We start from the raw sequence: 22,773 nt of genomic DNA, 5'->3' as shown, positions 1-22,773 counted from the left end.
ATTTAAACAGGCGAGGAGTCACAATAACGTGGCTAAAGTATGTTGACCAGACCACACACTAGAAGGTGAAGGGACGACGACGTTTCGGTCCGTCCTGGACCATTCTCAAGTCACACAATCGACTTGAGAATGGTCCAGGACGGACCGAAACGTCGTCATCCCTTCACCTTCTAGTGTGTGGTCTGGTCAACAACCATTTAAACTACTGAAACTGACTTAAACCCATACTATACTCCTTCGACTAGAGATATAATATACTCGTGAAAAATACTGGAAGTTCATGTTCTAATCCTGGACATTAAAATTTGCAACGTTCTGAAGTGAGAGATGCGATAGAAAGAGTCAAATGCATCTCATGAAATGTCAAGGTGCCGAAAGTTCAATTAGAACACAGAACAAACAATAGGGGCCTGTGGCTGTTCAATTTCCTGCCAGCATAAAAAAAATTACAAAAGTATCGCTGGAACAACAGTGGAAGCTGTCAAGAGGGGGGAACTTGAAATATATTTTTGCTGCAATAGACAGATCAACATGGTTGTGACTGCTTCAGGCCACGATGACAATCAGCTTCACTTTCCATGTAATCACTAGGAAAGGTTCACTACAGGCAAAGCTGCTGGAGTAGAACTCTGGAAATTTCGAAAAATTACACACACACACACACACACACACACACACACACACACACACACACACACACACACACACACACACACACACACACATTATGCATTAGGAAGCGATGTGGTGGAGGCTGACTCCATACACAGTTTCAAGTGTAGATATGATAGAGCCCAATAGGCTCAGGAACCTGTACACCTGTTGATTGACGGTTGAGTGGCGGGACCAAAGAGGCAGAGCTCAACCCCCGCAAACACAACTAGGTGAGTACAACTAGGTGAGTACACACACACACACACACACACACACACACACACACACACACACACACACACACACACACACACACACACACACACACACACACGAAATTGTAAACGACTAAAATAGTTGACTGGAAACGACGACACAGTGACTGGATTGCTGAACAGAAACCGAGTGATGAGTTAACTGAGAACTGCATAGAAACGCTGCTACAGTTACCGAGATAACCCACTGGGAACCAGGAGAGGATTCTTGCTGATGCTCAACCAGATTGTGTCAACAGCACATGTCAATTTTGAGAATGAGAAAGAGCTTTCCATTTGACGCTCTGGTTTTTCAACTCTCAGTGCATGGTTTCTGTTGAGCAAGCTGCCGGCTGGTGCTTGTGGCGTAAAATGCCGCTGGTTAATCATAGTGATTTTTCTAATTTATAGACGCTTCTTATTGCGCATCTTTGAATTAAAAATCATTAGTTAACAACGGCTGAAAATTTTATTTAACTATTATTGGATTAAAATCATAATATCTTAGTCTCTTTTTATGGTTAGAAACATCGTAAAAATGATTCTACATTAAAAATATTCACATTTTTAATCCCCCAAAAATATATATGAAAAAATATTTTTTTCTTTTTCCTTTCACAAACCAAACAAGAATAACTATACATTTACTATGGAAACGGCTCTAAATCATTATTTATTATTCATAGTAATATTTTTTAGTGAATTAATACAAGAGAGATATGTATATTTTCTCCTACATTATATGTTTGTTGAAACGTGTATAACTTAATAGTAAAAAAAATGCTAGTTCTTTTAATGAAATTTAACTTTTAATGAAAATATGTAGCCTACGTTATATTTTTCATATATATATATTTGGGGGATTAAAATTGTGTATATTTGTAGTGTGGAATTATTTTTACGATGTTTCTAACCATAAATAGAGACTAAGATATTATGATTTTAATCCAAAAAGAACAAGGCAGTTCTGTTGTTTATAACTTTCTATGTTATATTGTATTGTATTTCCGTGTTATTGTCCTGATATTATTTGAATTTGTTTAGACTTAACCTAATCACCTATATTTTTTTGAGGGGATTATGTTGGGAGAAAAACCAGTCATTAGACGTTAAGCATCCGAATTCCGGTTGACCTCTAAAGGGTTATGAAGAAAATAAATTACAATAACGAGCTGAAAGGAAATAATCCAACCCCACATATGTGTAAGCGAGAGCGTTTCAGTCCGTCCTGAGCGCTTATGAAAGGAATTCCCCGCCCCCTCTCATCCTCCTTCGGGATTAAAAATTTTAATGGTGTTGAATTGTTAGCGATCGCCATTTCATTTCCGACGAATTAAAGTTTACAGCAATTAGGACACGACGGATTTCTCGTCACCAGACATCAAACAGATTTTAAATTTAGGTATTAAATGAATTTTGTCCTTGACATACCTGTGTTTACACATACTCTGAGGCCTCTCCGTTGACCAGGGGCTGTACGGCCTGGTCATGAGTGTCGCCGTTGTTGTGTGTTGACGCCTGGGTGAAGGTAGTCATGGGGTGACTCTCCACGGTGGCTGGTGTCATCACCTTAGCCGGACTCTCCTGGGTGGTGGAGACCTGGCGACTCATGGATCTGATAGAGCCCCCAGCGGTGCCTCCGCCGGCCCCTGGCTGCAGAAGGGTCTCCTGCTGGGTATCGTTGCCATTGCAGGTCCTCTCTGAGCGCCACTGGCCCACGCGGTCCTTCGAAGGCGCCTGCTGGAAGCAAGGCAACACAAGCTGGAACTCCTTTCGGAAATTTTCGTTGAGCCAAGCGTAAAGAAATGGGTTATAACACGTCGAAGACATGGCCACTACGTGTGTGATGAAGAAGCACAGGTTGTAATAGCCCCACTCGCTGGCCGGCGCGTAGTAGTCGCCCACCAGATGCACCACGTTCACTGGTAGCCACGAAGTGCCGAAGATCGTGACCATCGCTATGAGCATCCGGTTCGTCCGGCGCTTTCGATCCCGATCCGCTTCTTCCTTTCTGGAGCTCTTGGTCCCCGGCTTGGCCCTGACGCGCTCGTTCATGCGCACGGAGATCTTCACGTAGCAGTAGAGGATGATGATGAAGGGAACGACGAACTGCATGATGGCGGTGAATCCACTAAACACCTGCCGGATGGACTCTGAAGGCCACAGCTCCTCGCAGTAATACCTGTCCTGATACTCCACTTGTCTGACGTAGAGCGCATACGGCAGCGTGGCCGAAATGGAGAAGAGCCAGATGCTAATGATTATGAGATAGCATATCGACAGTCGAAGACGCGGTCGAAACGGGTAGATTATCACGAAGAACCTGTCGATGGCGATAGACATGAGCGTGAGGGTCGAGACGTAGACACTGGTGCCTTGTGCCATAGTCACCAGGTGACACAGGAGTCGGCCGAACATCCACTGACCCATGAAGGTGTAGAGAGGAGTGAAGGGCACTGCCAACACGCACAACAATATGTCCGCCAGGGCCAAATTGGTGATGAAGTAGTTGGTGACATTCTGCATGTGCTTGTTGCGGAAAACGACGTAACAGACGAGGCAATTACCGAACACCCCGAGCAGGAAGATGGTGAGGTATTCTATGTAGAATATCGCTTGGGCCGTGGGGTAGGAGAGGATGTTGGGGTTACGGGTCGTCGCGTTGTCCCAGGGCAAGCTGGCGTTGTCGTCGTCCAGCGTGACGTTGTCGTCCAGGTGGAAGCCTCCGACGAGCAACGTGTCGTTGAGGCTATAGCTAGCGGGTATCGACGCGGGGGCTCCGACGCCCCACGACGACGACGAACTGTTTATCGTCATGATTCGCACTGAACACACTGCCGGCTAACCAGTAATGTTCACATGTTCAATGGACAAAATGTACTTGTTTGTTTGTTACACGTTACCTATGTTGCACAGACACACGTGAGTCACCCATTTGGTCATGCAACAGGTGATCTTTATCTCACAAGCTGATGATGAGTTTGACTGTCATACATGCATGACAGGCACTGATACAGTGCCTGAATCATGCCCACTGTGCCACTCAACATGAGAGGTGAAGAGACTTAGTGTTGCCACCTGCCGCCACTTGGGTGCGTGTGCGTGTGCGTGTGTTTGGGGGCGAGGAGAGAGAGCGAGGGACGGCGCGTGTAACCCCTCACGCGTCTAAAGGGCGACTGAGGTGCCCAGCGCCACCCAACTTGTTTATGCTCCATTTCCCCCTTCCCCCCTGCCACGCTCCTCCCTTTCCCCTGCCACGCTCATTCTCCATCCTCCCCCATTGGTCAAACAACTGACCCTCCACAAGATGCAACCCACAACAGCTGCCCAACTCCTGGGTTTCTAATCTATGGAAACGCGCCCATTTCTGTCCGGCATAGAGGAATTAATTACGGGATCCCGACGATTGCGAGTCTGGAACGTCGACCACTGGGCCACACGACGCATGCATATGCTATGCTAACGAGGGGACGTACGCCACTGCGTATATAAGGTCGTTGTTTACGCATGCACGTCGCTGCCTTCTCGCGCAATCCTTGACGACGTCATTTCAGCTGAGAGTTGGATATCATTCGATAGCATGAACACGCTGATGCTAAATGAATTACTAGTTAGTAATTAGAATACACACACACACAAACACACACACACACATACACACACGCACACGCGCACACACACACACACACACAAACACACATATTCCTTTCACAATGCAGTGACCCATTGCGACCTTTGACCTCCACCCAGCACTTAGATCATGAGTCATGCCCTCTCATTCTTCCCCCTCCTCCACCTCCCTTTTACCTATCCTACTATTTCTACCCCTTCTCCTGGGTCGAAACCTCTCTCTCTCTCTCTCTCTCTCTCTCTCTCTCTCTCTCTCTCTCTCTCTCTCTCTCTCTCTCTCTCTCTCTCTCTCTCTCTCTCTCTCTCTCTCTCTCTCCATCAGTGCCCCCTGTTACACAGTTTTTTTTTGTTCGAAAATCGCGTTTGTTGGGCAGCATCACTTATTCTATGAGGGAACATGTCACTGTAGCAGCATGTATAACACTCCCCAATAGGAAGAAAACCCGCTGGGTTGTTTATGCTGACGCTTGTACACAAATGGGACCTAATGGGGTCAAAGGGAACAGGTCGTCAAGCAGGGATATTTAATGTTCACCAACCTTTAAACTTAGGCTCTCCTGCGGTTGTAAAGAGTCTTTTAAGAACCTTGTCATGGGGAAAACACTTTGTCATATATATGACAAAGTGCTTTCTCAAGACAGCGTGGGATTTACTGTGTTATATATAATTGCTGAAACAATTTGATTATTATGTATAATTACAACTGTTCATTTCTCAAATTTGTTAAAAGACTTCTTGCTAAATTCTGCATTCCACCAAAGTTCTTACTCTCATTAACTTTTCATCATCTGCAAACATTGACATATGAGCTCACTCCCTCTGTTTGGTCATTTATGTACATTTCAAAGGGGCATTAGAGCCCTGGAGAATCTCACTGTCAATTATCTCCAACCTAATATATCCTCTTTAACTATGACCCTTTGTTTCTTGTCTGTATGGCATTCCTTTTCCTTGTTCAGAGGGGTTTCTTTTTCTCCTCGTCTGTCTCTACATCTTGAGCATTAGTCCCTTGTAAAGAAATGTATTAAAATATTTCTGATTGACACAAAAGAGAAATTATACTCATTTGTAATTATCTTATTTTGATGACTCTGTCAGACTAATTTGATAAGCAGGATTTTTTCATTCTATTCTATTACAAAATTTAATCTTCAAGTTTCCTATAATCCTTTTTCGCGCCACAGCAATTCGGAGGGCGTGTGGTGTGAGAATTGTGCCAGTTGCCAGTATTAGGGGTTGTTAATAGGAAGTCCCCTGCATGTGGAGCTGCTACTTGTGTGAGACGAGCAATGTATTGCAGTATTTTGCATGGGATAGATGCAAGGGACACTGGTCTATACTTTAGTGATTCACGTCTGTTCCTTTTCTTGAATACTGGACGAATATTTCCCTGTTTCCAGGCAGCTCTCCTGTGTCTAGTGTTATGTTGAAAGTATTAGTTATAGTTAATAGGTAGTTATAAGTGATATTGATATATATATATATATATATATATATATATATATATATATATATATATATATATATATATATATATATATATATATATATATATTTAATTCTGGAAATTTAATTTGGTTCTAATTAAGGTTGCAACACTGCAACAGTTTGATCAGTATCCACTATTCTGCTAATACACTGAAGAAGAGGGTCAGATAGAGAGCAGAATCATAACTTCTATATTCCTAAGATTATCTTACGTTGTGTTATAGACACGTGACGCGATAAACCCCCTTGGTAGTGGGTATGTAAATCTGTGACCAGCCCGTTGTCTTGATTTCCCACTACGTTCAAAATGCAATGGGTTAACCTAACCAGAAACGTAGGTAAATAAGCAACTCACTTAACCTTACTTACCCAATGCATAGAAAACGTGGAATTTTGTTAGGCACTATTTTTTCATAGTACTTTGTAAATTGGACGTTTGGGACCATAATGTAGAGATGAAACGTATTAGTTGAAAGAATGAGTTGAACGAGACGTTTTCTTCCCCCCCCCCTTCCCCACCTTTCCTAACTCCTTACCTAACGAATCTTCCCTATCTACTGCTCTCTTTCCAATATCCTCTCCAATCCAACCTTTATCCAGTGTCTGAGAAAACCCATCCCCTGTTCCATCCCACTCTCTGATCCCAGCATGATCCTCTAAGATCGGGGCACCTTGAGAGAGGGTGATAAACTAAAGTAAATGCAGAGAGTCTAAAGGTTCAAAGCTGATTGTATGAAAAACAAGGTTGATGAACTGAAAGAAAGATGCGGCATTGCCGGTTAAAAGGAGCATGGAATTTGACGAGAATATTATTTATAAGAGACATGGATTTATTATTTATAAGAGACTTAAGGCAGTGTCTGGGATGCGCCCAGACGCAGGTTCGAATCCTCGTCACTGCCCTTGTGGATTTGTTCGGGTAAACAGTGTCAAAGGAATTATAAGAAAGAATAGTGAACAGGTGTTTGTGGCTGTGATATGTGGGTAGAACGCATTTTCCTGAACTGCCAGAAAGCAGTAATCATTCCACACAAGAGACTTTTATGCAAATTCGAGACAAGAGATGGAGTACCTCTCGGACAGGATCCAGAGGGTCATAGTGAGAGGAGAGATGTCGAAGTGTTGACTGGTCAGAAGCGAAGGACAACAAAGAACCGGTTTTGGTCCTAAACATGTCTCAAATTTACAATAACTTCCAGTCAGTGGAAATAATTAGCAGAGTTAAAACAGAGGATCTAAACTTGATTTCAGAAATGGCTTCCAGAATTCAACTCTGAAAACTGAAAAGTTAAGAGGGTTCGATAAGGACAAGAAGATCAAAGGAACACAGTATCCTTCATCAGAGCTTCACATCAGTGGAATAACGTCTGTAGTATATTAAAATCATGATTGCCTTCGGGAACCAAGATACAGGCCGTCTTTAGATTGATGTATGCAACATACGTGAGACCAACCTTTGAGCACGCAGCATCAGCATAAACTCATATACAACAACTAGAGGGAGTACAAAGACAGGCAACAAGGCTTGCTCTGAAATCAAGATGAATAAGTTGAGAGACTTCACCCTTACTACTGGAGAAAAGAGAAGCAGAAGGGACATGAAAACGAAAAATAAAATTGAGGAATGAATGAAAATTTATGGAAATTTAAGACTCAAATGAGCCAGAGAATTATGGACGAACCCTCAGAATATGTCAACAAAACTCAAGGGTTAAAAACGAAAGATGTTGAAATAAATTCAATGCACAGTTACGCCCCAAAAAACATTAAGATTCATACAGTAACTGAATCATTGCATTAATTAGCCAATAGTTGTAATCTGCAAGTGTATACAAATTCAACTACTAATCATTCCCCAGGATACAACCCACAACATTTGTCTAACTGCACAGGTGCCTATTTACTGCTAGTTTAACATCGGCCTTACGTAAAAGGAAAACGTTGCCCAAACGTTTCCGTCCTGCCATGGGGGGGGGGATCGAGCCAGCCGAGGACTTAAGAGCCAATCAATTTCTTCAGATTTTATATTATATTCCCTTATTTCAGTGCATGCTATACCTTGATGAATTTGGATTTTTTTTTACCAACTGTAAGTGACGAATTCCTCACTAATTGAAATTCCGAAATGTAAATTCCCGTTCTGAAAAACATTACTTGTTTAATTCCTGTCTATTAGTCTGAAGCGTCGTAGATCATTCCTACATTTGCTTTGATTTAACATGATATTAAATGGTGCATAGGAGGAGGTTACAAGACCCACGTCCCATGTTGCAGAGTACAGGATTCATTTGACTTTAAAGTTTCTCAAATCATTCTTTTACAAGCTTATAAAAGTTCCTGAAACCATCAATTTTGCATTCTTAGTTCCTTAAACCCCTTAACTCTGCATTTCCTGAAAGTTCTTTAAATCTTTTAAATCTGTATTTTTTGAAAGTTCCTAACACCTTTAACTCTGCATTCTCTGAAAGTTCCTAACACCTTTAACTGTACATTCTCTGAAAGTTCCTTACATCTTTAACTTTTCATTCTCTGAAAATTCCTAACACCTTTAACTCTACATTCTCTGAAAGTTCCTTACATCTTTAACTCTACATTCTCTGAAAGTTCCTAACACCTTTAACTCTGCATTCTCTGAAAGTTCCTAACACCTTTAACTCTACATTCTCTGAAAGTTCCTAACACCTTTAACTCTACATTCTCTGAAAGTTCCTAACACCTTTAACTCTACATTCTCTGAAAGTTCCTTACATCTTTAACTCTACATTCTCTGAAAGTTCCTTACATCTTTAACTCTACATTCTCTGAAAGTTCCTAACACCTTTAACTCTGCATTCTCTGAAAGTTCCTAACACCTTTAACTCTACATTCTCTGAAAGTTCCTAACACCTTTAACTCTACATTCTCTGAAAGTTCCTAACACCTTTAACTCTACATTCTCTGAAAGTTCCTTACATCTTTAACTCTACATTCTCTGAAAGTTCCTAACACCTTTAACTCTGCATTCTCTGAAAGTTCCTAACACCTTTAACTGTACATTCTCTGAAAGTTCCTTACATCTTTAACTCTACATTCTCTGAAAGTTCCTAACACCTTTAACTCTACATTCTCTGAAAGTTCCTAACACCTTTAACTCTACATTCTCTGAAAGTTCCTAACACCTTTAACTGTACATTCTCTGAAAGTTCCTAACACCTTTAACTGTACATTCTCTGAAAGTTCCTTACATCTTTAACTCTACATTCTCTGAAAGTTCCTAACACCTTTAACTCTACATTCTCTGAAAGTTCCTAACACCTTTAACTCTACATTCTCTGAAAGTTCCTTACATCTTTAACTGTACATTCTCTGAAAGTTCCTAACACCTTTAACTGTACATTCTCTGAAAGTTCCTTACACCTTTAACTCTACATTCTCTGAAAATTCCTAACACCTTTAACTCTACATTCTCTGAAAATTCCTAACACCTTTAACTCTACATTCTCTGAAAGTTCCTAACACCTTTAACTCTACATTCTCTGAAAATTCCTAACACCTTTAACTCTACATTCTCTGAAAATTCCTAACACCTTTAACTCTACATTCTCTGAAAGTTCCTAACACCTTTAACTCTACATTCTCTGAAAGTTCCCTAACCCTCCTATCTATGAAAATAGTAACGCTTAAAACCATGTGTATGAAAACAGGTTATTGTTCAACCGTTTATATGTAATATATATATATATATTATATATATATATATATATATATATATATATATATATATATATATATATATATATATATATATATATATATATATATAATGAGTTTTCAACAGTAACAAATATAATTTGTTTAATACTTCGAGCCATGAATGAGTAGCTTCAACATATCCGCCATATTCTTTCAATTTAAATGCCACGCGAAACGTCCGTGTTGTTGTTGTTGGTCTGTTGATCAACACGGCATTACAAATCATCAATGAATGGGGGTCTAATGAATGAACTGCGTAGAGCTGATGGTCTGTTGATCAACACGGCATTACAAATCATCAATGAATGGTGGTCAAATGAATGAACTGCGTAGAGCCAAGCGTAACTTGACTGCCTCATCACACAGTCTCCAGAAATATGGATCATGTGATGGTTTAGTGTGTGGTTGTGTGTCATGTGTGTGCGTGGGGACGCAGTCAGTTGTTTGAGTGACCCGACCGGGGAGCCGGTCGGCCGAGCGGACAGCACACTGGACTTGTGATCCTGTGGTCCTGGGTTCGATGCCAGGTGCCGGCGAGAAACATTGGGCAGAGTTTCTTTCACCCTATGCCCCTGTTACCTAGCAGTAAAAATAGGTACCTGGGTGTTAGTCAGCTGTCACGGGCTGCTTCCTGGGGATGAGGCCTGGTCGGAGACCGGGCCGCGGGGACACTAAATAGCCCCGAAATCATCTCAAGATAACCTCAAGATAACCCAAGCAACGCTACCACGAGGAGACAACGTTTGCAAATTGAGGTTCTACCTCGATATCTCAAATAATTTACTCAAATGCAGCTAACATAGCACATTATATCTTCACGCTCTAGGTCTCTATGAAGTTAGAGACCTAATTTCCTTTTTATTTCGCTAATTCGTCTATACAAACAAGTCTTGGCGATAATTCTCCTGAATACGTAAGCCTGGCAAAGTCTTCTTCAAAAGCAGCTCTTCTGTCCTCATGCTTCGAATCGAAAATTACCGTCCAATTAATTTTCATTCAAGCCTTAATTGCGTCGTGAAAATATTTTCCCTGCTCATTGCAGCTTCACATCTGGAAATTTCACATCTGGAAATCGGGAAAAGAAAATATACCATTTGCTGAAGGTTAAGTGGGATTCTAAACTAAATTTCACATTCGCGTGGCTGTGTATTCTGTTTGAAATTAAGACTGAAACCAAATAATAACAAAGAATGAGGAGCATTGTTATTAAATATCTGGTCAGAGTTTCTACAAAAAAATATTTGCAATCGAAAAATTTTGATATATTGGGGATGGAAATATTGAAAACGAGTCTCGTTGGTGATTTCCAGACATTTCTGCACACACACATACACACACACACACACACACACACACACACACACACACACACACACACACACACACACACACACACACACACACACACACACACACACACACACCACGTGCTAAGGAAGACAAACGTGTTGAGGGAGACATGATTACCACCTACAAAATTCTCAGAGGAATTGACAGTGTGGATAGAGACAAACTATCTTGCATTTATTTCTGTGAGTTTCATAAAGTATCAAACGGGGGATGTGATTTCCGCTATTTTATAGCGGAAATCGGTTATTATAGGTTAGAATAACTTTCTATTTGCAAAATATGTTGAAAAAAAGGGAGTTATGATTCATTTTCTAATAATGGCATATATATATGTAAAAAAAATTATAAACATTTCAGAATATAGGTCTTGTATGATAAGCCTTTCAAGGAAACAAAAATACCAAAAATCTGAAATTTCGTTCTTCTTAAAAATTGACAAAAAAAAAAAAATAAAAAAATTAAAAATCTTTAGGACTTTTGTGCTGTCATGAAAGAGAGTTTAAGCCCTTTGTCCTTCATGTCCTTTGGCTGTTTAGTTCCAGAAAGAGGAATGCCATTGGCTATGTAAATTGCCAATGGCATTCCTTTTTTTACATGGAATCATTTACATTTTAAATCATTCCTTGATTTACATGGACAGACATCCATGTAAATCATGGATGTCTGTCGTCTTTTCTCTACTGTTGATTTTGATTTAGTTGGGAGAATGGAGATGACGCAGAATGTGTGTGGTCCCGGGTTCGATCCCGGACGCCGGAGAGAAACAATGGGCAGAGTTTCTTTCATCCTATGCCCCTGTTACCTAGCATTAAAATAGGTACCTGGATGTTAGTCAGCTGTCACGGGCTGCTTCCTGGGGGTGGAGGCCTGGTCGAGGACCGGGCCGCGGGGACACTAAAAAAACGGAAATCATCTCAAGATAACCTCAAGATAAGATAGCATGGATGCTGTGGTAATTTTGGAACCTATTCTAGGGGGCCAGATTCACAAAGCAGTTACGCAAGTACTTACGAACGTGTACATCTTTCCTCAATCTTTGATGGCTTTGGTTACATTATTTAAACAGTTTACAAGCATGAAAACTTCCCAATCAACTGTTGTTATTGTTATAAATAACCTTCTAGTGCTTCGGAGCTCATTAACTGTTTAATAACTGTAAACAAAGCCGCCAAAGATGGAGAAAAGATGTACACGTTCGTAAGTGCTTGCGTAACTGCTTCGTGAATCTGGCCCCCTAGAATATTGAAATGAACGCCACTGGAGCATGGATATGTATCCTCGCCTATCAAATACTAAACGTATCCATAACGTTATTTAGGCTTTTGTTACGTTGTTGAAACGTTTTAATAACGATGGTGGCCTCGTAGCCTGTGGCCTCGTAGCCTGGTGGATAGCGCGCAGGACTCGTAATTCTGTGGCGCGGGTTCGATTCCCGCACGAGGCAGAAACAAATGGGCAAAGTTTCTTTCACCCTGAATGCCCCTGTTACCTAGCAGTAAATAGGTACCTGGGAGTTAGTCAGCTGTCACGGGCTGCTTCCTGGGGGTGGAGGCCTGGTCTAGGACCGGGCCGCGGGGACACTAAAGCCCCGAAATCAACTCAAGATAACCTCAAGATGGTAAAAAAAAAATAAACATTTAATACATAGTCTAAATGCAATTTCACATTAATTCACTGCTTGGTGTATTTCATCCACAATCACATGTATTTTGCTTCCATTATTTGCTTGTGGTGAAGAAGCAGTAGGCATCCATCAGTCTCAGGAGACTATGGAGTTGCGCTCTGGTTGTCGGTCTGGAGTGGCCAAGCCAGGGTAGGTTGATTCGGGGGAGAAGCTGTTAACCAGGCAGCAAGTCCCCCCCTCTCCACGGCGCTGAAAGTCTCATCTAAATAATGAATCAATCATACACGTTTGTCATCAGCTTCATGGGGGTAATCCCTGGCGGCCCACTGAGTCATACATCGTTAACTTTGAGATAATTCACTTCAGCTTCTTATAAGCAGTTGGCTGTTCCGGGTACCTGCTGTACATATGTCTTGAATTGCCGCTTCGTTACTCTCAGTACTGATTATTTCCCTGTGTAGACGTGATGAAAAATAATGTTTTACAGGATTACCTCTCAACCATCCAGTTATCTCTCTCTATCTCTCTCTCTATCTCTCTCTCTCTCTCTCTCTCTCTCTCTCTCTCTCTCTCTCTCTCTCTCTCTCTCTCTTTCTCTTTCTCTCTCTCTCTCTCTCTCTCTCTCTCTCTGTCTCTCTCTCTCTCTCTGTCTGTCTCTCTCTCTCTCTCTCTCTCTCTCTCTCTCTCTCTCTCTCTCTCTCTCTCTCTCTCTCTCTCTCTCTCTCTCTCTCTCTCTCTCTCTCTGTCTCTCTCTCTCTCTCTGTCTCTCTCTATATCTCTCTCTCTCTCTCTCTCTCTCTCTCTCTCTCTCTCTCTCTCTCTCTCTCTCTCTCTCTCTCTCTCTCTCTCTCTCTCTCTCTCTCTCTCTCTCTCCCCCTACAAATGGCGCCCATTTAGTAATATGTTTCATTTATGTGAACTTAATAAACACAACTTGCAATGCAACTTCTCTACAATTCGTGACATTAAGGCGGGTTTGGTCTCGTGCTGTTACGGTGGCAACAAGTGAATAAAATGGGCGAAAATAAAAGTATCAACGTGAAAGTTTCGATATTGGGCAGAGTGTTTCCATTATTGCCTTCTGTCCTGTGTATTCACCTAGTTGTATTCACCTAGTTGTATTCACCTAGTTGTATTCACCTAGTTGTATTCACCTAGTTGTATTCATCTAGGTGTATTCACCTAGTTGCCCATGCGGAGGTTGAGCTTTGCTCTTTCGGCCCGCCTCTCAACTTTCAATCAACTGTTTACTAACTACTTTTTTTTCCCCACATCACACACACACACACACACACACACACACACACACACACACACACACACATACACACACACACACACACACACACACACACACACACACACACACACACACACACACACACACACACACACACACACCAGGAAGCAGCCCGTAACAGCTGTCTAACTCCCAGGTACCTATTTACTGCTAGGTAACAGGGGGGCATTCAGGGTGAAAGAAACTTTGCCCATTTGTTTCTGCCTGGTCCGGGAATCGAACCCGGACCACAAATTTACGAGACCTGCATGCTGTTCACTCAGCTACCAGACCCCTGTGTGTGTGTGTGTGTGTGTGTGTGTGTGTGTGTGTGTGTGTGTGTGTGTGTGTGTGTGTGTGTGTGTGTGTGTGTGATTTGGTAGCAAGAAAAGTTAAATCAAGTATTTTTAGTTCATTTCATTTAGCTGAAACAGACAGAATCCGGGAATCGAACCCGCGCCACAGAATTACGAGTTCTGCATGCTGTTCACTCAGCTACCAGACCCCTGTGTGTGTGTGTGTGTGTGTGTGTGTGTGTGTGTGTGTGTGTGTGTGTGTGTGTGTGTGTGTGTGTGTGTACGTGTGTGTGATTTGGTAGCAAGAAAAGTTAAATCAAGTATTTCTAGTTCATTTCATTTAGCTGAAACAGACAGAGCCACATTTTGACAGTGTAAATTATTTTAATGTTTAAAGTTGCTCGGTAAATTTGTTGATATATTGATTGATTGTCGTGCTTGTCACTCCACTCTCTGCAACAGGCATCCACTAGGATTTATCATGTTGCTACTCGTTCCCAATCGCCAATCATCCATTCTGGCCCCACCTTTCGAAGTGATTCACCCTCACCAGTCATCCATTCTCACCAATCTCCCATTCTCACCAATCATCCAACCTTACAAATCTTCATTGTACTCGTTTTTCACAGTTTCATTGTACTCGTTTTTCACAGTTTCATTGTACTCGTTTTTCACAGTTTCATTGTACTCGTTTTTCACAGTTTCATTGTACTCGTTTTTCACAGTTTCATTGTACTCGTTTTTCACAGTTTCATTGTACTCGTTTTTCACAGTTTCATTGTACTCGTTTTTCACAGTTTCATTGTACTCTTTTTAACAAATCGCCAAATAACTTGGTGTAATGCATATCTTAAATTGTAATTTATGTAATGCTGTGAACATCGTCCTTAATAGTGGCAGTTTATTAGGGAAAAGTAAGTCCGTGTTCTTCACGAACCGGTCAGAACGCGTTAATGAACGGTTAGTGTTTCCGAATGATAAATGGTCTGGACGGGGTGAGAATTCTGGTTTTCAACCTGTTTTGAGATGAGTCATGTTCTTGGGGCCTTTTGAGACGAGTCAAGTTCTTGGGGCCTTTTGAGACGATGTTCTTGGGGCCTTTTAAGACGAGTCATGTTTTTGGGGCCTTTTGAGACGAGTAATTTTCTTGGGACCTTTTCCGTTTTCGTTTTCTGTTGCTTTAGGGGTAACTCGTTGCTACTACTTCTCTTCCATATACATTAAATAGGTCAGGTCGCATCACACTCGGTTTTTTTAATGTGAAATGTTTAGGGTGCGAATAAAATTATGATTCGTTGAAATATGATGTTACTAAAGACATTCCTCCCATCTCAATGGAAACTGCTAATTAAGAATTCATTGTGGTCAATGTGATTAAATAACCACTAAACTTATTAACCCATGTTATTCAGCTTTAGATAATGAAATTTTATGCCACTTTATTTCATATGGATTGATGTTTTGTTTGATTTAATCTAAAAAATATATATATATTATAAGTGTTGAATTTTCACTCTTTTTGTTTAATATGAAAATTTTATTCCATTTCACGCGCTGATGATAAAACCCGCCTCCTTAAAAATATAGATAAAGCCTTTCTAAAAATATATATGATCTGCAGCAGTTAAAAAAAGACAAAAATGCAAAATCTGGCACTGAATTCCAACCTTGGCATTCTGTCAGGATGCCACACCAGGATTCATAAAAATGCTGATTAAAAATAAGTTGAATAGATATATATAAACATATATATATATATATATATATATATATATATATATATATATATATATATATATATATATATATATATATATATATATATATATATGGTCCCTAAGCACCTCAACCTACCCCTCTCTTCCCTAAAGTCCTGCCTGGCTCACCCCCCCCCCCCCATATTTCATCTTATACCTCTAACCCTCTCTCTCTTTCTCCCTCCCAATCCTCCCTCTTCCATTCCTCCCTCCCTCTCCCATCTATCCCTTCCCCTCCCAAGGAAACACGGCACGACAATACGGACACATGATTTATGGAATGGAAGAAAAAGAGAGAGAGACTAAACAAACTCAGATAAATAACATATTAACTCAAAGTAGAGGTTAGTAAACCAATTTCAGAAATTTATTCTCAACATGGGAAATGAAAAAATAATATACTGAAGAAATAATTGTTAAGTTGAAGCTATATGAATTTATCTGCATATCAAAAAACTTTTTTTTTATTCTTTCAGAGGATGAGATTTAGAAATTGCAAGGAATATAATTTTTGTATATTATTTTTTTCATTGCTGATTTTAGTCACATTTCCCACCATTGATATATGTAGAATGATTGATGAAATTATGAACCTTTATGTAGATCTTAATGTATATGTTACAGTCATTCGTTTATTCAGCGTCATTAACGTTGATTTAACGTCGAAAACGTTCATTTAACGTTGATTTAACGTCGTTAACGTTGATTTAACGTCGTTAACGTTGATTTAACGTCGTTAACGTTGATTTAACGTCGATAACGTTGATTTAACTTCGAAAACGTAGAATTATCGTTAATAACGTTGATACAATGTCGATAGCGTTGATTTGACGTCGATAGCGTTGATTTAACCTCGATACTTTATTTGTACTAGTGCTGTGTTTGTTTTTAAGTAATTTTTAGTATTTTATTTTAGTATTTTAGTAATTTAGTAATTTTAGTATGATGTTTTATGTTCCCATTTTTCTTAAGGTCTGAAATTTTTTGATTTTTTTTTTGTATGTGTGAGAATTCATGTGACACTAAACAAATATTTGAGTTTTCAAAAGTTCAGCTCACGTGTTGTGCCTCATGCGAAGGCATTGTGTAAGTTCTTGCAAGTTTAGATTAGCGTTCAACAAAGTTTTCAGAGTAATTCGTCTATCATCAAATAAATGTTGAATGTGATAAAGAATAAAGCGAGGGTAAAATAAGGCGTGTGTGGGTGTATTTATTATTTTACTCTTTACTGTTTGTACCTGCAGAGTCCAGCTCTAGGACCCCGCCTTTCTAAGCAATCTATTTTTCCTCTGTTATGCAAGTCTGCTACATATATGTTTTTAAGACATGCACATTCGCACATACCCATGAAGCAGTCCGTAGCAGCCGTCTAACTCACAGGTACCTATATTCTGTTAGGTGAACTGGGGCCTCAGGGTGAAAGAAACTCTGCCCATTTGTTTCTGCTTTGGCCGGGAATCGATCCCGGGCCCTTAGGAATACGACCTCACCGAACGCTGTTGATTCAGACGCGAGGCCGAGTCTCAGTGTGTGTGTGTGTGTGTGTGTGTGTGTGTGTGTGTGTGTGTGTGTGTGTGTGTGTGTGTGTGTGTGTGTGTGTGTGTGTGCGTGCGTTCACGCGCTGATATAAATGCGTGAATGTAAGCCTGACATCTAGAGCTCAACACACATAAGCACTTTACCACATGGCCTAAACCTCTCTTGTGTGTGTGTGTGTGTGAGTGTGAGTGTGTGTGTGTGTGTGTGAGTGTGAGTGTGTGTGTGTGTGTGAGTGTGTGTGTGTGTGAGTGTGAGTGTGTGTGTGTGTGTGTGTGTGAGTGTGAGTGTGTGTGTGTGTGTGTGAACCGTGACTACATCCCTTCAAACGTATTGCAAGGACCAAACATTCAAACTTGTTTGGTTTTAAAACATAAAAAAAATATATTAGGTCTTTTGTGGAAGCTGTATTTTACCTGTTTTGCAAAACTCGCTTCTAAGTATAAAATTCCCCAAAAAATCTGATATTAAGAACATTTGCAAACGCCAAGGAATATGAAAAAAATATATTTATATATTCTGCAGATTTTGCAAATGCAGTTAAATTTCTGTATCGTTACGCTGGGAAGTCTTTTAGAGTTTGGAAATTCATTAAATCTATTGCAAGAGAAGCATTAAGCGTTTATAAGACACTTATATACACTTATATGCACTTGTATTCACTTATATACACGAGACTAGTCGCATGCATGTGTGCCCTTTTACCAAAAAATATTTTAATATGCATTAGATTTTTTTTATGAGCGGTCTTCGATTAAAAGAAAAAATATATGAAGTTGTGAAGTTTTGTTGTCTGTATTAATAAATTTGCGTGTATCGTTCGTGCCAAACACACACGCACGCACGCCGGTACACGCGCACACACACACACACACACACACACACACACACACTCACACGTAGTCACATCTAGTCAAACACAAAACTATGTTAGAAAAGCTTCAGAGGTTTGCCACCAGGCTAGTCCCCGAGCTGAGAGGTATGAGCTACGAGGAAAGATTGCTAGAACTGAACCTCACGACAATGTAAGACAGAAAGTAAGGGGAGACATGATCACTACCTATAAAATTCTCAGAAGAATTGGCAGGGTAAATAAAGATAAACTGTTTAGCACGGGTGGGATGCGAACATGTGTAAAGTTAGTACCCAAATGAGACACAGGGACGCCAGAAAGAACTTTTTTCAGTGTCAGAGTAGTTAACAGATGGAATACATTAGGCAGTGATGTGGTGGAGGCTGACTCCATACACAGATTCAAATGTAAATATGATAGAGCCCAATAGGCTCAGGAATCTGTACACCTGTTGATTGACGGTTGAGAGGCGGGACCAAAGAGCCAGAGCTCAACTCCCGCTAGCACAACTAGTTGAGCACCGTACTAGGAAGACGGAACACTACTAGCATAGCCCTCATCCTGTAACTACACTTAACTCGTATTAATTACAATACTTTTTTCATGTAAACTTCTAAGGTTGTTATTAACCTCTAATTGGATACATTCGAGACAGCAGTGTCTCAAACTAATAGGAAAGAAAGTAAAGCTTAATGACCACTCACGACTAATCACCAATCATAGTGACCTCTACCATCAAGCACTAATCAGAGTGATCCCACAAAGGTAAAGGACCAATCAGTGATCCCATAGTGTGAAGCACCAATCAGTGATCCCATAGTGTGGAGCACCAATCAGTGATCCCATAGTGTGGAGCACCAATCAGTGATCCCATAGTGTGGAGCACCAATCAGTGATCCCATAGTGTGAAGCACCAATCACAGTGACGCACAAAAACATACGTCGTCCCGTCACACAAAGATTCAAATACACATCAAAGTTAAGCAGCGAGTAGGATCCAAAACCTGTATTGTTGTGAACATTAACACGTCATAGTGACGTCACGCATCACCTACCAATTCATAAATAAAACACAACATTTCATCTCTAATTTTTGGTTAGGATAGATCAGGTTCGGTTCAGTTAGGTTGGTTAGGTTGGGTTAGGATAGGTTGGTTGAGGTTAAGCGTGTTTATCAAAGCAGCGATGACGTAGGAGGGTGCATATTTTCTTGTCTGTTAGACCCTACTCTTTACGGAGGGAGGATATGGGTACTCTGTTGACGGTTTGTTTACAAACATTACCACGTGGTTTCTTCCTTCTTCCCGTTCTTTCCTCTCATTACCCCCTGCATAGTTTACATTCTCTGGGACCAGAAAAAAAACATAATTAAGCCCCCCCTAACAAGCAAAAATCGCTGATCTATTAATACCAATAAAAGGGCGCCCCTTAACGAGGAGGTTTTCTCAAGTACTATATACAATTGACGTCTTAAGGTAGATGTTTACAACTTGCATTCTAAATTTAGCAGGTAGATTCATCCCCTCGACTGCAACGGTGACTGGGAATAGGGGTTTGGATTCGTTGGGTAGAGTTATTCTCTTGGGTAGAATAATTGTAGAGTATTTAGAGTCTTCTAAAATGGTTGTAAGGTATGAATTATAACTTCGATGGATCTTCAAGTTACAACAACGGCTTGAGGAAGATTGTTTGAGAGCAGTTTCGAGAATGGGGGTGAGGGGGAGGGAAGGTAGAGGGTATGAAAGGTGAGGGGAGAGAATAGGGGAGCTTGGTGAGGAGGAGGAGGAGGAGGGTTTAGGGGGGGGGGATTACGGGCTCACCATAGCCCGTGCTGCTGGAACTTCTTGTTCTGAGTAGCTGAATCTAAAACAACAACAACAGTAGGAGGTATCACAATATACAATGTGATGTATGTATACAGTAGGAAATATATATGTATATAGAGATGATATGTATGCATGGATATTCATGAGTTCTGTTGCATAGTAGTCTTCGTCCTCGGCTCACAATCGATAGACCTGCATTCAATTCCCTGTGGCAAGAGAGAGAGAGAGAGAGATGGCTGAATACGTTTTCTTACACCTGATTCATCTGTTTACCTAGCAGTAAACAGTTGTCCGGGACATAGCCGACTGTTGTCGGTTGCATCCTGGGGACCTCGTTAAGCCTAAGTTCAGAGTTGACTTTCCCAACAACAGGAATTATGTCTTTGGCGACAACCCAATTGGGGAGATAAAAACAGGACTCTGAAAACTACCGCTGCACACACACACACACACACACACACACACACACACACACACACACACACACACACACACACACACACACACACACACTACGGGGGCCTCGTAGCCTGGTGGATAGCGCGCAGGATTCGTAATTCTGTGGCGCGGGTTCGATTCCCACACGAGGCAGAAACAAATGGGCAAAGTTTCTTTCACCCTGAATGCCCCTGTTACCTAGCAGTAAATAGGTACCTGGGAGTTAGTCAGCTGTCACGGGCTGCTTCCTGGGGTGTGTGTGTGTGTGTGTGTGTGTGTGTGTGTGGTGTGGGAAAAAAAAGTAGTTAGTAAACAGTTGATTGACAGTTGAGAGGCGGGCCGAAAGAGCAAAGCTCAACCCCCGTAAAAACACAACTAGTAAACACAGTCGTTTGTAGTTCAATGGTGCAATTGACGTGTGTGTGTGTGTGTGTGTGTGTGTGTGTGTGTGTGTGTGTGTGTGTGTGTGTGGGAGTGTGTGTGTGTGTGTGTGTGGGAGTGTGTGTGTGTGTGTGTGCCTGTGTGTGTGTGTGTGTGTGCCTGTGTGTGTGTGAGTGTGTGTGTGTGTGTGCCTCTGTGTGTGTGTGAGTGTGTGTGTGTGTGTGTGTGTGTGTGTGTGTGTGTGTGTGTGTGTGTGTGTGTGTGCGTGTGTGTGTGTGTGTGTGTGTGTGTGTGTGTAGGTGGTTTTAGAGATCCCTGTTTTTATTCAGTTTAGTGAGTTCGTTTATTTAACTCTCTCTCTCTCTCTCTCTCTCTCTCTCTCTCTCCTCTCTCTCTCTCTCTCTCTCTCTCTCTCTCTCTCTCTCTCTCTCTCTCTCTCTCTCTCTCTCTTAATCTCAGGGATTTTTCATAAATATGCTAGTAGAAGATTGAAGAGTCGCGTGCCGATGATGTTCACACGCAATGTGTGTGCGTGTGTGTGTGTGTGTGTGTGTGTGTATTTGTATTTACTATTTATATCTGCAGAATAGAATCAGGTCAGAATTCTTCTATAAATTCTCGTTTTCATCTTAAAGTTTTCATTTCCCGGAAATGTTGAGAGCAGCCTTGGAGGATGCTCTATACGCAATATATATTACAAAGTAAATTAAACGCCGCCACTGAAGTCCCGTGTGTCAAGACTTTCACAATATATTTGCTTATAAGGTTTTCCTAAGGGTGAAACTCGTCTTCGTAAGCAAAGAAATTTTAATATCTCTTTCAGTGTGACATATTTTTATTTTACGACTGAAACACTTGAAATATTTTTATTTTTGGGGAGTTTCATATCAGTTGGAAAGTCGTTTATTTTAACTTTACGTATGTAGTTTGCGACTCGGATCAATGGATATTGCTTCGTTCTGGGGTGACTCCTGGACCCTGGTTCGTATCCTCTCCCCCCCCCCCCTGCTCCAAATATTGTCGCGTTGTTAGCTAACGTTACTCAGTTTTCATTGTATTGAAAAATGAGAAGCTTAAAATTAGAAAATCCCTGGGTAAATACTGGTTGGGAAACAGGATTTGTTGATTCAACTACCAAATTACCGGCTAACATAATAGACGATGAATGAGTGTAAGTTATATATATATATATATATATATGTGTGTATATCACGAAAATAAACACGTGATTAAGAATGTGACAATGTCAGACCACGGAGGAAAAATGAAACAGGAAATTTCCTTAAGTACTTTCGTATATTAAATACATCTTCAGAAGTATTAAATACATCTTCAGACCTTCTGAAGATGTATTTAATATACGAAAGTACTTAAGGAAATTTCCTGTTTCATTTTTCCTCCGTGGTCTGACATTGTCATATATATATATATATATATATATATATATATATATATATATATATATATATATATATATATATATATATATATATATATATATATATATATATATATATATATATTTATATATTTCAAACAATTGCTTTGTTTATACAGTTCCAAACAATTGCTTTGTTTATACATGGGGGTTATCTTGAGGTTATCTTGAGATGATTTCGGGGCTTTTAGTGTCCCCGCGGCCCGGTCCTCGACCAGGCCTCCACCCCCAGGAAGC

The 22,773-nt window shown here is 40.7% G+C and overlaps 1 protein-coding gene across 1 annotated transcript in view; it reads right to left on the bottom strand.

The window, feature by feature from the left end:
* LOC123751258 (prolactin-releasing peptide receptor-like) overlaps window positions 1-4,390 on the bottom strand; it is a 95,288-nt gene extending 90,898 nt beyond the window's left edge. Inside the window, exon 1 of the mRNA XM_069314249.1 lies at window positions 2,340-4,390. Coding sequence (XP_069170350.1) covers window positions 2,346-3,725 — 1,380 coding nt within the window. The 5' untranslated portion in view covers window positions 3,726-4,390 and the 3' untranslated portion in view covers window positions 2,340-2,345. The remainder of the gene's footprint in view (window positions 1-2,339) is intronic.
* Between the last annotated feature and the right edge of the window lie 18,383 nt (window positions 4,391-22,773).

The sequence above is a fragment of the Procambarus clarkii genome, chromosome 78 (genome assembly GCF_040958095.1).
Source record: "Procambarus clarkii isolate CNS0578487 chromosome 78, FALCON_Pclarkii_2.0, whole genome shotgun sequence".
NCBI lineage: Eukaryota > Metazoa > Arthropoda > Malacostraca > Decapoda > Cambaridae > Procambarus > Procambarus clarkii.
This window is presented reverse-complemented; position numbering and strand designations above follow the sequence as displayed.